This window comes from Schistocerca gregaria, chromosome 1 (genome assembly GCF_023897955.1).
Source record: "Schistocerca gregaria isolate iqSchGreg1 chromosome 1, iqSchGreg1.2, whole genome shotgun sequence".
Lineage (NCBI taxonomy): Eukaryota > Metazoa > Arthropoda > Insecta > Orthoptera > Acrididae > Schistocerca > Schistocerca gregaria.
In genome coordinates, this window is record NC_064920.1 from 332,089,946 (window position 1) to 332,104,434 (window position 14,489).

Consider the following 14,489-nt stretch of genomic DNA (forward strand, 5'->3'; position numbering starts at 1 on the left):
AGCTCTGCGTGTGAGGACGAGGTGGAGATTCTGGCATCCACTGAGGACCTAGATCTTACTGGACCCTCAGACAAAATGGATATAGACTGCTCAGGCAAAAAGTCAGTGGCAGCAGGTGACCCTGAGGCGTAAACTGCCTCACAGAATGTTCCATGCCTTTCCAGTCTCACGATGATGTCATCCTCCAGTGTAACTGTGGCACTTTCTTCCACCGCCTGGCTGAACTGCGGTAACTCTTAAGCTTCACACCTGCTTTCTGCATTGCCCTCCAGGAAACCTGATGCCGGGCAATGCAGACCCCTACCCTCTGTGGCTATAAGGGATATTACAGGCACCATAGCCACTATAATTGATTGTCAGGTGGAGTTTGTGTTTGTCATAAAGTCAGTCTGTAGTGAAACTGTGCCCCTTCGAACCCCACTTCACACTGTGGCTGTCAGAATAAGGATGACACAGGAAATAAATGTCTGCAATGTATATCTTCCTCCAGATGGTGTAGTATACCTGAATGTATTAACTGCACTGATTGATCAAATCGCAAAACCTTTCCTACTTTTGGAAGATTTTAATGCCCATAACCCCTTGCAGGGTGGCAGAGGCAGAGATGTCGAAACTTTACTGTCTCAGTTTGACCCCTGCCTCTTAAATACTGGGGCTGCTTGGATACATGTAGCACACACACTTGAAGAAGCCAGAAGCAGAAGAAGATATTGCTCATACGTGATTCTACTGCTCATGCACAAAACCCCCTGGCAACTGCTCAAACGAACCTAATGTTAACTGTTGTGACGTAATGCCCACCGGAAGCTGTTTGTTATAATGAAACATTACATAGTCTTTGTCCTAAAGCCTACAACACATTTTGCTGTTGGCAGACGCTTGTGTGTGCACTGTGTTTGTTGCAGTAAATGGCGCATTTCCTTTGCAATTTAAGTTTTATCTGCCCCCCCCCCCCCCCTCGTATATGTTTTATTGCTGCAGTATTATTGTGCAGTAACAGGCTTAAGCAAAATTCTTTGTTAGAGTATCAGTTCTTATCAGTAATAAGGACAAAAATTTAACTGAAAACTAGAACAAAAAAAAATTTCCCAGAATTCGTAAAAATTCCCGGGGTTTTTCCGGTTTTCTTCCAGATGAAAAAACTTCCGTGTTTTTCCTGGATTTCCCTGTTGTCCCAGAGCGTATACACCCTGAATTTCCAATTGGCGGGCTGCTGTGGCGGCATACGATTGTACAGGCGAGCCACACAAGAGAAGTGGTCACTTGAGTAAGTATTGGAAAGAGCACACCACCAGAGACGACGAGCGAGCTGGGCAGAGCAGATCAAGAGGTCTAAGTGGGAATAATTGTGCGTCAAATCAGAGAGAAACGTGGCTTCACTGGTGTTAAGGCACACAAGATTAAAATGAATAAGAAGATCTGCCAAAAGAGAAACTCTCGGGCAGGCGACAGGCAAGCCCCAAAGAGGATGTTGGGCACTGGTGTCACCAAGGAACAGAAAGGGTAGACGAGGCTGAGCAACAAGCTGCATCAGATCTGCCCTAGTGACAGCAGAAGACGAAGGGATATAAATGGCACAGAGGGAAAAAGCAAATTTGGGAAGGAAAACACAGGCAGCAACTGCTTGCAGGTGGGTGTGCAAGAGGATAGGACGATGATGGACATCATCTTGTAGAAGCAGCATGACCCCACCACGAGCAGGAATCCCTGCCGTAAAGGGATGGTCCGTCCGTAGCAAAGTAAAATGGGAAAGAGCAAAATGGTCTTGAGGACATAGCTTGGTTTCTTGGAGACAGATTATAAGTGGACATTGCAATCGCAGGAGCAGTTGGAGGTCTGCCCTGTTAGACCGAAGGCCACAGATATTCCATTGTAAAAGGGCCATAAAATTTAGGAACACTGGAGAATGAAGAAGAAACACTCATCTCGACAGCCACTTAGGGCAAGCAGTAAGGCACTTTTTTGTTCACCCAGATCTCCTGGACAACTTGCTCATCAAGATACATGGGACAATCTCGGGAGGAGGCAGCATGGTCGTCGATACAGTTGATACAGTGCAGAGGAGGTGGACAGTCGCCATCGTGGGCATCCTTAGCACAGGTTACACATTTGGCCGAGTGTCGACAGGACATTAGAGTGTGTTTATAACGATGACACTGGTAGCAACAAGAAACAGGTAGAAGAGGTAAAAACGACAAAACAATTACCATGGCTGGCTGACCATGAGAATAAAAAGGAGAAGCCAGCCGCTCTGCAACACATTAAAACTTCTGCTCTATAAGCACTAGGGTGGAGGACACACAAGGACAAAGGACATGCGCTAAGCTTTAGAGGAAATGATAAAACCCACCCTCATGAATAAAATGTAAAACTAAGTCAACCGATGAGGTGTTGGCAGATAAAATTAGTGGCAACGAGTCTGGTAACCCAAGATTTCGTTGCTGGGCAGTCAAAGTGGGACAGTGCACCAGAATATGGGCCACTGTCAACCAGGCGCCGCACCAACATTCAGGCGGGTCTTCACAGTGCACAGGAGGTAGCCATAGGTTGCCCAAGTGTGGTGAATGCAGAGCCGGCAGAGAAACACAGAGTCCCTGCGACAGGCTTGCATGGAGGACTGCCACACATTCGTTTCACCTTAATGTCACACAGTTTGTTGTGTCTCCCAAAGCTGAAAAACTTGGTGGTGTAAAAATGAACGCAAGGCAGTAATTGGAACGTTGACCTCCATATGCGCTTTCCGTGTAGCCTGTTTGGCCGGCCTGTCAGCAAGTTCATTGCCTGGGATACCGGCATGTCCTGGGGTCCACACAAACATCACAGAATGACCAGACCATTCCAGGGCATAGATGGACTCCTGGATGGTCACTACCAAAGGATGATGAGGGTAGCACTGGTTGATAGTTTGGTAGCTGCTCAAGGAGGCGGTACACAGAAGAAACGGCTTTCCCAAGGATGTGAACAGATGTGCTCAAGAACACAAGATATAACCACCAGTCCTGCAGCGAAATCACTGCAGCCATTGGGCAAGAAATGCTGTTCAATATGCCCTCCATGGACATATGCAAAGCTAATGTGACCATCAGCCTTCGGTGTAAACCATTTCATGGCCTTGGTACATGTCAAGAAACGAGATGAAGTGACAGCAGAGAGCCACGGGCATGTGAAAGGTCCAGGCAAAGCCGCAGACTAGGTGCACACCATGAAGGTGTACTCAAATGAGTGTAGGTGGTAAAGTCAAGGACTCCAGATCAGATAGACAGGCTTGGACATGGACTGCAATTATAAGCGCCGGCATGGAGATGAGCCGCCGTGGGTGAGGAAGCAAAGTCAATCGGGCATTGAAAACCAGTCCTTAGAATCGATATGTCTCCACTACAGTGAGTGGATCGTCATGTACGTAAACTTCTGGTTCTGGATGAACGGTACAATGCCGACAAGTGCATAACACACAACTTTGTGGCCGAAAACTGGAAACCGTGGGCGAGAGCATATGACTGCGCCTTGTGGATGGCTCCCCATAGGCACCGTTCAGCAAAACCAGTGGAGCAGTATGAAATGCAGAAGTCATCTGCATACGGAGATGATGAGACGGACGGCCCTACAGCTGCTGCTAGACCATTAATGGCCACTAAAAATAGACACACACACCCAATACAGAGCCCTGCAGGACCCCATTCTCCTGGATATGGGGGACTATGGGAGGCACCAACTTGGACATGGAAAGTATGAAGCGACAGGAAATTTTGGATAAAAATCGGGTGCGGACATCAGACATCTCTCCTATAATTTGCAAGGATGATGTCACCAAATCATGTCGTATACTTTTGATGAATCAAAAAAGACGGCAATCAGGTGTTGTCATCTGGAAAAGGCTGTTAGGATGGCAGACTCTAGGAACACAAGATTACCAGTGGTAGAGCGACCCTGGTGGAAGCCGCTCTGACATGGAGCCAGTAGGCCACATTACTCCAGGACCCAACCCAACTGCCAACACACCATATGTTCCAGCAGCTTACGAAGAACATTGATGAGGCTGATGGGTCGATAGCTTTCCACATCAAGTGCGTTTTTTCCAGGTTTAAGCACCGGAATGATGGTGCTTCCCATCATTGCGATGGAGAGACGCCTTCGCACCAGATCCGGTTGAAGGTGATGAGACTTCGCTTGTAGTCAGATGAGAGATGTTTAATCATCTGACTGTGGATTCGATCTGGTGCAGGAGGTGTGTTGGGGCAACGTGCAAGGGCACTGAGGAGCTCCCACTCTGTAAATGGGGCGTTACAGGATTCACTGTGGCATGTAGTAAACGAGAGGATTTTCCCTTCCAGCCGCTCTTTGAGAGTGCGAAAGACTGGGGAGTAATTCTTCGATGCAGAGGCTCAAGCTTAGTGCTCAGCAATCGCGTTTGCGTCGGTAGACAACACGCCATTTATGTTAACATTGGGAGCACCTGATGGGGCCTGGTACCCGAAAACACGTTTCATCTTTGCTCAAACTTGGGTAGGTGATGTGTGGCATCCAATGGTCGAGACATCTCTCTCCCAACACTCCTGCTTCCATCGTCTGATAAGTTGGCGAACGCGAGCCAGAGCCATTTAAAGGTTATGAGGTGCTCCAGGAAGGGTGCCGGTTATGCCGCAGTAGAGCTAGCCGATGCTCCTTAATTGCTTCAGCGACTTCCGGCAACCACCAAGGGACTGTCTTTCTCTGGTAGCACCTTAAAGAGCGAGGGATCCCGTTTTCTGCCACAGAAGCAATTTTTGTAATCATCTACTCAACCATCACATCAATGTTCTCGTGTAAGGGAGATTCAAAAATGGCAGCAGAGGTGAAAGTTTCCCAATCCGCCTTGTTTAAAGCCCACCTGGGCAGGTGTCCATGGGCTTGACGCTGGGGCAGTGACAGGAAGATGGGGAAGTGGTCACTACCACACAGGTCGCCATGTGCTCTCCATTGGACAGATGGGAGAAGTCCTGGGCTGCAAACGGATTAATCAGTGGCCGGGTACCTACCTTGAGCCATAATAAAGAACTAAACACGAGATAACACAGTACTGGTACTCCAAGAAATTTAGATTCCGAAAACCACACTGAAAAGTTTGTCAGTTTGGGGCCTACTTCTTTGTGAATCTGGACATACGGATGTATGGATGTGCCCTTTAAGTTGAATTATTCATTTTAGAATGGTTTACAAAATTCCGCTGCTCTTGGAGTATCCCCTGATGTCCTGTTAAGTTTGACGTAATGTGAGGTCTCTTAATGCTGTATAAGTAAGAACATACAGGTTACCTATGTCATCGTAGCTGTGCATGCACAGTAACACCGTTTTCTGGCGCTCTCTGCCAACCATTGAAATGAATTCTGTCAGTCGCAGGAAAATATTGCAATTGGTCATTTGAAAAGTGTTAGTTTCAAAGTACATTTTATTATATGCAATATTAGTTATGTTACATGTACAAATGTGCTTTGAATTTCGTAAATCGCAGAGCGTTTGATTTTAATTTAAAGCTTAACACTTCGAGGGCCAGCCACCTAGAACATTTTTGGATGCTAAAGACCAGACATTTATGTCTTTGCATTAAATTTTACTGGCACATTTGTGAGATGTATCGAAGTGTAACTCGTGCAAAAAAGGCAAATGTTATATGTGAAAGCATAGCTTTTCTTGTAGCTACGCTATGTACATTAATTTAAACCATTAACATTTCGTGGGACTGATGGCCCTTGTAGTCTGGTCGCTTCAATCTCACAAACCAACTATCCATTAACATTTCATATTTATGTGTTCGCACTACTTAACATTGGTGTTGCTATATGCTGACCACATCACGTGTCCTATGCTCTGAATCACTACATTTACATGTGACACATTCCAAAAGACGAAAACCGAATTTCGGAAACCGCTTTTCTCTGTTGTGTTCACACATTAAGGTCTGAAGTGGTTTTGCTAGCGCAATTAACTACGGTGCCTGGAAAACAGCTGTTACAGTTTCTGATTTTGTCTACAGAATTGGCATTTCTCTTCAATTAGACTAGTTGTAAATAGATAGTCTAACATTTATACTTATCGTTCACTGTACAAAAACACACACTGTACATACTACCCAAAAAATTTTAAGAATAAGACGAAACCTGACAGCCCAAACACATTTCAAAACTGGTTGTATTTACATGTGAGCAAAAATCAATTGTGGGAATGGAAAACTGGCAACCAGAAGCGGGTTTCCAGAAAAGATTATGAAGTGTTTACATGACCACCCAGCAACGGTACTGGGAGCTCGGTTTATGAAATCCGATTTTGGGAGATCCACGTAAAAGCGATGAATACCTGCTATCATCGGCTGGTGAGACGTGACATGAGCTATGACAGGCTTACAAAAGCGCCTTGTGATCTAGATTTCAGTGCTTTGGAAACTAACTTTCTTTGTTTGGTGGAATTTGACTATCTACTTTCATAATACAAAAAAATATGCAGCTTACATGTTGCTGTGCATTTTTTTTTTCTGGGGTTCGTTTGCTAAAGTGGCGGAAGATTCTACGCCGGCGCATAAAACCTTAACCATTGAAAGGATTGACAAGTTTTATGATTCCAAGGGGAAGTATATTGTCACTTAACACAGAAAAAGCATATTTTCACCCAGGAAAAATTGTATCTTTTTAACTGGGAAATCCGGGAAAACCAAGGAATTTTTTTACCTTGTCCGCATATACAGCCTGAAATTCTCTTGCTGACTGTAGGTTATATTCCTCCTTGGCAGTCTATGACAAATGGCCATTTCCCAGCTCTGATGATCAGGTCAAGCACCTCGTTGACGTTATTCTCTCGGCCGACGAATCCTCTATCCCTCACACTACTACTTCTCCCAGTCGGGTCCCGGTCCCTTGGTGGACTGTGGAGTGCGGCAATGTGATACGTGCCCGAAGATGTGTGCTTCGTGTCTTTCACCGTCATCCTACGTTAACAAACTGCATGCGCTACAAGCAACTACGTGCGCAGTGCTGTCTCACTATTAAGGAAGGCAAGAAAGGATGCTGGGTTTCCTTCACCAGCATGTTCAACAGCTTTACTCCATCCTCTCTTGTTTGGGGTGGCCTGCGCAGGCTTTCTGGGACTACCGTCCACTCCCCGATCCCAGGTTGATTGCAGCAGGAAACGTCATAGTCGACCCTGTTGATGTTTCCAATGCTTTGGGATGGCACTTTGCGGAGTTTTCAAGCTCCACCCAGTATCATCCTGCCTTCCTTCTTCGGAAACAGGCAGAGGAGGCTCGTGCAGTCTCTTTTCTCTCTTTGAATCTAGAATGGTACAATACTCCTTTTACTATGAGGGAGCTCAAGTGTGCTCTCTCCTCATCCAGGTCTTGTGCTCCTGGGCCCGATACAATCCACATCCTCATGCCACAGAATCTTCCTCCTGTGGGAAAACGCTTTCTCCTCGATACCTACAACAGTATTTGGACTGACGGTGTATTTCCCACGCTTTGGCGTGAAGCTATTATTGTTCCCCTATCTAAGCCTGGTAAAGATAAATCTCTTCCAGCTAGCGTCCAATTTCCTTCAATAGCAGCGTTTGTAAGATGATGGAACCCCTCATCAATGGTCGATTCGTGTGGTGGCTGGAGACACACCATCGTATCACTAATGTTCACTGTGGGTTCCGAAAGCACTGCTCAGCAGTTGATCATCTCGTCACCCTGCGGACGTTCATCATGAATAATTTTCTGCAGAAGCAACAAACAGTGGCCGTATTCTTTGATTTGGAGAAAGGCTATGATACCTGTTGGCGGAAAGGCATTCTACGTACTATGAACACATGGGGCCTTCGCAGTCATCTTCCCACTTACATCTGGGAATTTATAACTGACAGAGTTTTTCGGGTATGTGTTGGTTCCGCCTTGTCCCACATCTTTTGGCAGGAGAACGGGGTGCCTCAGGGCTCTGTACTGAGTGTTGTCCTCTTCTGCCACAGGATTGAGGTCTGGAACAAGGTGGAAACTAGTTGAATGATGGCATAGGCGGCACCCTTTCGTGAAGCACCTCATAGCCTTTGAGCGCCTCTGTACCCGTGTATGCCAGCTTTTTACAACAGAAACAGGAGTTCTGGGAGAGGTACGTGGCGACCATTGGGTGCCATATGTCACCTTCCCACGTCTAGACGAAGATCAGACATCTTATTGGGTACCAGATCCCCAATAGCTGTTCCTGGCGTTACCATCAATGACGTGCTATGTACCGACACAAATGTGGTTGCCCGAGCTCAATGCCCGAGCACCTGTTTCGGAGAACCACCCCTCAGCCTTTCGCACACTCAAACGGTGGATGGAAAGGAAATTCCTCTCGTTCACTAGATGCCACAGTGAACACTATAATGCCCCATTTACGGAGTGGGAGCTCATCAGCGCACTTACGCATTGGCTCGACACAGCTCCAGGGCCGAATCTGATCAGTCAGATGAATAAACATCTCTTGACTGACTACAAGAACCATTTCCTCGTCATCTTCAACTGGATCTGGTGCGATGGCATCTTTCCATCTCAATGGTGGGAGAGCACCATCGTTCCGGTGCTCAATCTCGGTAAAAACCCGCTTGATGTGGACAGCTATCGGCCCATCAGCATCACTAACGTTCTTTGAAAGCTGCTGGAACGTATGGTGTGTTAGCAGTTGGGTTGGGCCCTGGAGTCACGTGGCGTACTGGCTCTATGTCAGGGCAGCTTCTGCCAGAGTCGCTCTACCACTGATGAACTTGTGTTCCTCGAGTCTGCCATCCGAAAAGTCTTTTCCAGATGCCAACACCTTGTTCCTATCATATTTGATCTGCACAAAGCATGACACTACCTGGTGACATCAATCCTTGCCACATTACACAGGTAGCGTCTCAGAGGCCTGCTCCCGATTTTTATCCAGAATTTCCTGTTGCTCCGTACATTCCGTGTCAAAGTTGATGCCTCCCATAGTCCCCCCTCCCCCATATCCAGGAGTCCAGGAGAATGGGGTCGTGCAAGAGCCTGTATTGAGTGTATCACTATTTTTAGTGACCATGAACGGTCTACCAGCAGCTTTAGGGCCGTCCATCTCACCCTCTCTGCATGCGGATGACTTCTGCATTTCGTACTGCTCCACCAGTACTCGTGTTGCTGAACGGTGCCTACAGGGAGCCATCCACAACGCACAGTGATATGCTCTTGCACATGGCTTCCAGTTTTCGGCCACTAAGTCATGTGCAATGCACTTGTCGGCATTGTACCATTCATCCAGAACCAGAACTTTACCTTCATGACGATCCACTCACTGTAGTGGAGACATATTGATTCTGACGACCGGGTTTCGACGCCCAATTGACTTGGCTACCTCACCTTCGTCAGCTTAAGCTGAAGTTCTGGCAGCACCTCAATGACCTCCGCTGCCTGAGCAACACCAACTGGGGTGCAGATCACTTTACAGTGCTGCAGCTCTACAGCTCTACAAAGCCCTCGTTTAACCCTGCCTTGACTACTGTATGGGAGTCTGGCTTATGGTTAAGCGACGCCCTCAGTGTTGCTTGTACTCGACCCAGTGCACCACTGTGGCGTTCGCCTAGTGAAAGGAGCTTTTAGAACGAGTCCAGTGACCATTGGCCTGGTGGAGGCCGGAGTCCCTCCATTGCAGATCTGCCGTGCACACATTTGTAGTTCTTCTGAGCATCTGAATTATCATCTCCTTTTTCCACCTGCGGCAATTCATCTCTCGTATTGGTGCCCCAGGTCAGGGCTAATGATCGCGGTTCGCATGTTGATCCCTTCTGTCTGAACTGGAGTCCTTCCCTTTACCACCTACCATCCAGGTCCATTCGCATTTACCTCCATGATGCATACCTAGGCCACAGATTTGTCTGAACCTTTCTCATGACCCTAAGGACTCAGTTACTCCTGCCACTCTCCGCTGTCACTTCCTCTCGATTCTTGATCTGTTCCAGGGCTCTGAAGTGGTTTACATTGATGGCTCGATGGCTGATTGTCATGTTGGCTTTCCCACGTCCACAGAGGCATGTTGAACAGCATTTCTTGCCCAATGGCTGCAGTGTATTCACTGCAGAGTTGGTGGCCATCTTCCATGCACTTCAGTATCTCTGTTCATGCCCTGAGGAATCGTTTCTTCTGTGTACTGATTACTTGAGCAGCCTACAAGCTATCGAGCAGTGCTACCCTCGCCATCATTTGGTAGTGTCCATCCAGGAGTCCATCTATGCCCTGGAACAGTCCCGTTGTTCAGTGGTGTTTGTGTGGTGCACCACAGGACACATTGGAATCTCAGGCAACAAACTTGCCGACAGGGCAGCCAAACAGGTTACGCTGAAACTGCTTCTGGAGATGAGCATCTCTGAACCTTACCTGGTTATGCTGTAGGGTTTTTCGGCTATGGGAGACTGGATGGCATAACAGTACACACAACAAACTGCGTCTCATTAAGGAGACTATGAATGTGTGGAAGACTTCCCTGTGGGCTTGTCTACATCTACATCTACATCCGTACTCCGCAAGCCACCTGACGGTGTGTGGCGGAGGGTACCCTGAGTACCTCTATCGGTTCTCCCTTCTATTCCAGTCTCGTATTGTACGTGGAAAGAAGGATTGTCGGTATGCTTCTGTGTGGGCTCTAATCTCTCTGATTTTATCCTCATGGTCTCTTCGCGAGATATACGTAGGAGGGAGCAATATACTGCTTGACTCTTCGGTGAAGGTATGTTCTCGAAACTTTAACAAAAGCCCGTACCGAGCTACTGAGCGTCTCTCCTGCAGAGTCTTCCACTGGAGTTTATCTATCATCTCCGTAACGCTTTCGCAATTACTAAATGATCCTGTAACGAAGCGCGCTGCTCTCCGTTGGATCTTCTCTATCTCTTCTATCAACCCTACCTGGTGCGGATCCCACACTGCTGAGCAGTATTCAAGCATTGGGTGAACAAGCGTACTGTAACCTACTTCCTTTGTTGTCGGATTGCATTTCCTTAGGATTCTTCCAATGAATCTCAGTCTGGCATCTGCTTTACCGACGATCAACTTCATATGATCATTCCATTTTAAATCACTCCTAATGCGTACTCCCAGATAATTTATGGAATTAACTGCTTCCAGTTGCTGACCTGCTATTTTGTAGCTAAATGATAAGGGACCTATCTTTCTATGTATTCGCATCACATTACACTTCGCTACATTGAGATTCAATTGCCATTCCGTGCACCATGCGTCAATTCGCTGCAGATCCTCCTGCATTTCAGTACAATTTTCCATTGTTGCAACCTTTCGATACACCACAGCATCATCTGCAAAAAGCCTCAGTGAACTTCCGATGTCATCCACCAGGTCATTTATGTATATTGTGAATAGCAACGGTCCTATGACACTCCCCTGCGGCACACCTGAAATCACTCTTACTTCGGAAGACTTCTCTCCATTGAGAATGACGTGCTGCGTTCTGTTATCTAGGAACTCCTCAATCCAGTCACACAATTGGTCTGGTAGTCCATATGCTCTTACTTTGTTCATTAAACGACTCTGGGGAAATGTATCGAACGCCTTGCGGAAGTCAAGAAACACGGCATCTACCTGTGAACCCGTGTCTATGGCCCTCTGAGTCTCGTGGACGAATAGCGCGAGCTGGGTTTCACATGACCGTCTTTTTCGAAACCCATGCTGATTCCTACAGAGTAGATTTCTAGTCTCCAGAAAAGACATTATACTCGAACATGTCGCAGGGAATCAGTTGTCATCTGCCAGCTCTGCACTGGCCACACTTGAACGACCCATGGTTACCTCCTGTACCGTGAAGACCTACCTGAACGTCGGTGCGTTGCCCGGTTGACAGTGGCCCATATTCTGCCCAGCGACGAAATCTTGGGTTACCAGACTTGTTGCTGTTAATTTTATCTGACAACGCATCAGCTGATTTAGTTTTGCGTTTTATTCGTGAGGATGGGGTTTATCATTTGATCTAAGTTTTAGTGCATGTCCTTTGTCCCTCTGTGTCCTCCACTCTAGTGCTTCTGAGGTGGAGGTTTTAATGTTTTGCAGTGTGGCTGGCTTTTCCTTTTTTATGCTTATGGTCAGCTTTGTTGCTTTAATCTCTTCATCCCATTTCTGTGCTTTTCTTGTCCCTTTTGGCTATTTACATGTTTGTTGCCCTTCATCATTCTTGGGATTTTTCCCCACTGGTGTGTAAATAGTGATTTGTTACTCCACTATCAGCTCTTCACTTCCTTATGATAAATAGTACCGAAGTTATCATTAAAATCAGTCTGGAGAATAAAAATGCTATCTGAGTCATTTGACACTTTTTGTTTCAAAGAAGGAACTTTGCTTAATTTTGAATAAAACAGTGCATAAGGAAACTTGGTAATTATTTATCCAACATTTTGAAAATGTGATGTACAGAACCCATCTGCATAACGTTCTCTTCCTGACTTGATATCATTCCATTGGTACTAGCTGTTGGGTTCATCTGAGCAACAAGGAAACACACTGAATTCTTCATACTTCTTTAAATGTCATACTGCTGGAATGTGTCAAACACCTATTTGAAAAATGTTTTGCACTCCTTGTTTCATTAAAGAGCTATGTCTTGTTAGTGCTACATCTGTGACAGCATTTCTGACAATTGTGATATGTTGCAAATATTTTCCACCAGAAGTTATCTCTCTGCCCCCCTCTCTCTGCACCCCCCCCTCTCTCCCTCTCTCTCTCTCTCCTCTCTCTCTCTCTCCTCTCTCTCTCTCTCTCTCTCTCTCTCTCTCTCTCTGCACCCCCCCCCCCTCTCTCTCTCTCTCTCTCCTCTCTCTCTCTCTCTCTCTCTCTCTCTCTCTCTCTGTCTCTCTCTGTCTCTCTCTCTCTCTCTCCTCTCTCTCTCTCTCTCTCTCTCTCTCTCTCTCTCTCTCTCTCTGCCCCCCCTCTCTCTCTGCCCCCCCCCTCTCTCGCTGCCCCCCCCTCTCTCGCTGCCCCCCCTCTCTCGCTGCCCCCCCCCTCTCTCGCTGCCCCCCCCTCTCTCGCTGTCCCCCCCTCTCTCGCTGCCCCCCCCTCTCTCGCTGCCCCCCCCTCTCTCGCTGCCCCCCCCTCTCTCTCGCTGCCCCCCCTCTCTCTCGCTGCCCCCCCTCTCTCTCGCTGCCCCCCCTCTCTCTCGCTGCCCTCCCTCTCTCTCGCTGCCCCCCCCTCTCTCTCGCTGCCCCCCCCTCTCTCTCGCAGCCCCCCCCTCTCTCTCGCAGCCCCCCCCTCTCTCGCTGCCCCCCCTCTCTCGCTGCCCCCCCCCCTCTCTCGCTGCCCCCCCCCTCTCTCGCTGCCCCTCACCCTCCTCCCTCTTTAAGTACATCCGCACTATTCATTGTGATACAATATTGCGGTGCCTGTGTCGTTAAGAACGCTGCAATGTTCCTTTGGACATGCATGCATTTGGACACGGCATTCCAGTCACAGATACCAATGTTAGTCGTCACGCATACATAAGGGTATGTGTGTGTGGGGAGGGGGGGGGGGAGAGTTCCCATCATTTTATTTATAAATTGAAGAATGTACACAGCTCTGAATGAGATTATGGTCCAATGGAGCAGACAGTAGACCCCATTATTCATGAATGTCCACTAAGACGATTTCATGTAGAGTAGAAAGACTTCACAAATGCCTCTCCAAAATCTGTTAAGCTCCCTGGCCATAATTATGACGGAACTTAAAAAAAAGGTAGTGTTGCTCTATGAATTATACTAGGTTTTATATTTTGTTATGTTATGTATTGTTTTCTGCTTTACATGTTGCAGATTTTTTTTCTGTAACAAGTAAACAGTCCCTAGTTTATGGTTCAGTTGTTGGGTTTTATCCTCTCATGTTCTTCTATATTTTATGTATCTCGCTTTAGTGTTTTTCTGTATGGTTCAATATGTGTAATATTTGGCTAGTTTTACCTTTTAATTATTGCTGTGTGTTCCATCTAAGTTTTCATGATTTTAATTTTTCATTTAATTGTTGCAGATCATTCAGAGTTCAGTGTGCTGTGTTCACCACATCAAAAAAGAGGAATTACAGAGCTGTCTGTAACATTAGCTCAGTGTGACGTCACTGCACTGCACAGCACTACAATAAGAGAAGAATCTGTTTATGAAGTTAACTGTAAGTTTTATATTTGTTTCTGTGACCGTAATATTTCCATAATATTTGGGCACTATTTTGTGTATTGGAATAATCTGAAAAAATATAAAATTTGAGCAACATATTTTTTCTAGAGACAACAATCATCAAGTGGTCACTTTGAATGCTGCATTTTGGAAGTTTTATACCCCCTAATTTTCTTGTAATAAACGAGATTACCCAGTAATCTGGAGGGAAGAACCTACAACTTATCACACTGTGTGCCCAGTCTTCAATTGTTCACAGGCATCAAGTTTTATCAAGGAAAGTTGTGTTGAAAGTGGGAGGAGATCCTAGACAGTCTCAGCTCAATTACAAGTGTGTTTATTTATTTCTTCAT

At 46.6% G+C, this 14,489-nt stretch overlaps 1 protein-coding gene across 1 annotated transcript in view; it reads left to right on the top strand.

The window, feature by feature from the left end:
- LOC126344146 (nuclear pore complex protein Nup107-like) overlaps window positions 1–14,489 on the top strand; it is a 217,617-nt gene that overhangs the window by 21,629 nt on the left and 181,499 nt on the right. The window contains exon 2 of the mRNA XM_050001997.1: window positions 13,994–14,131. Coding sequence (XP_049857954.1) covers window positions 13,994–14,131 — 138 coding nt within the window. The remainder of the gene's footprint in view (window positions 1–13,993; window positions 14,132–14,489) is intronic.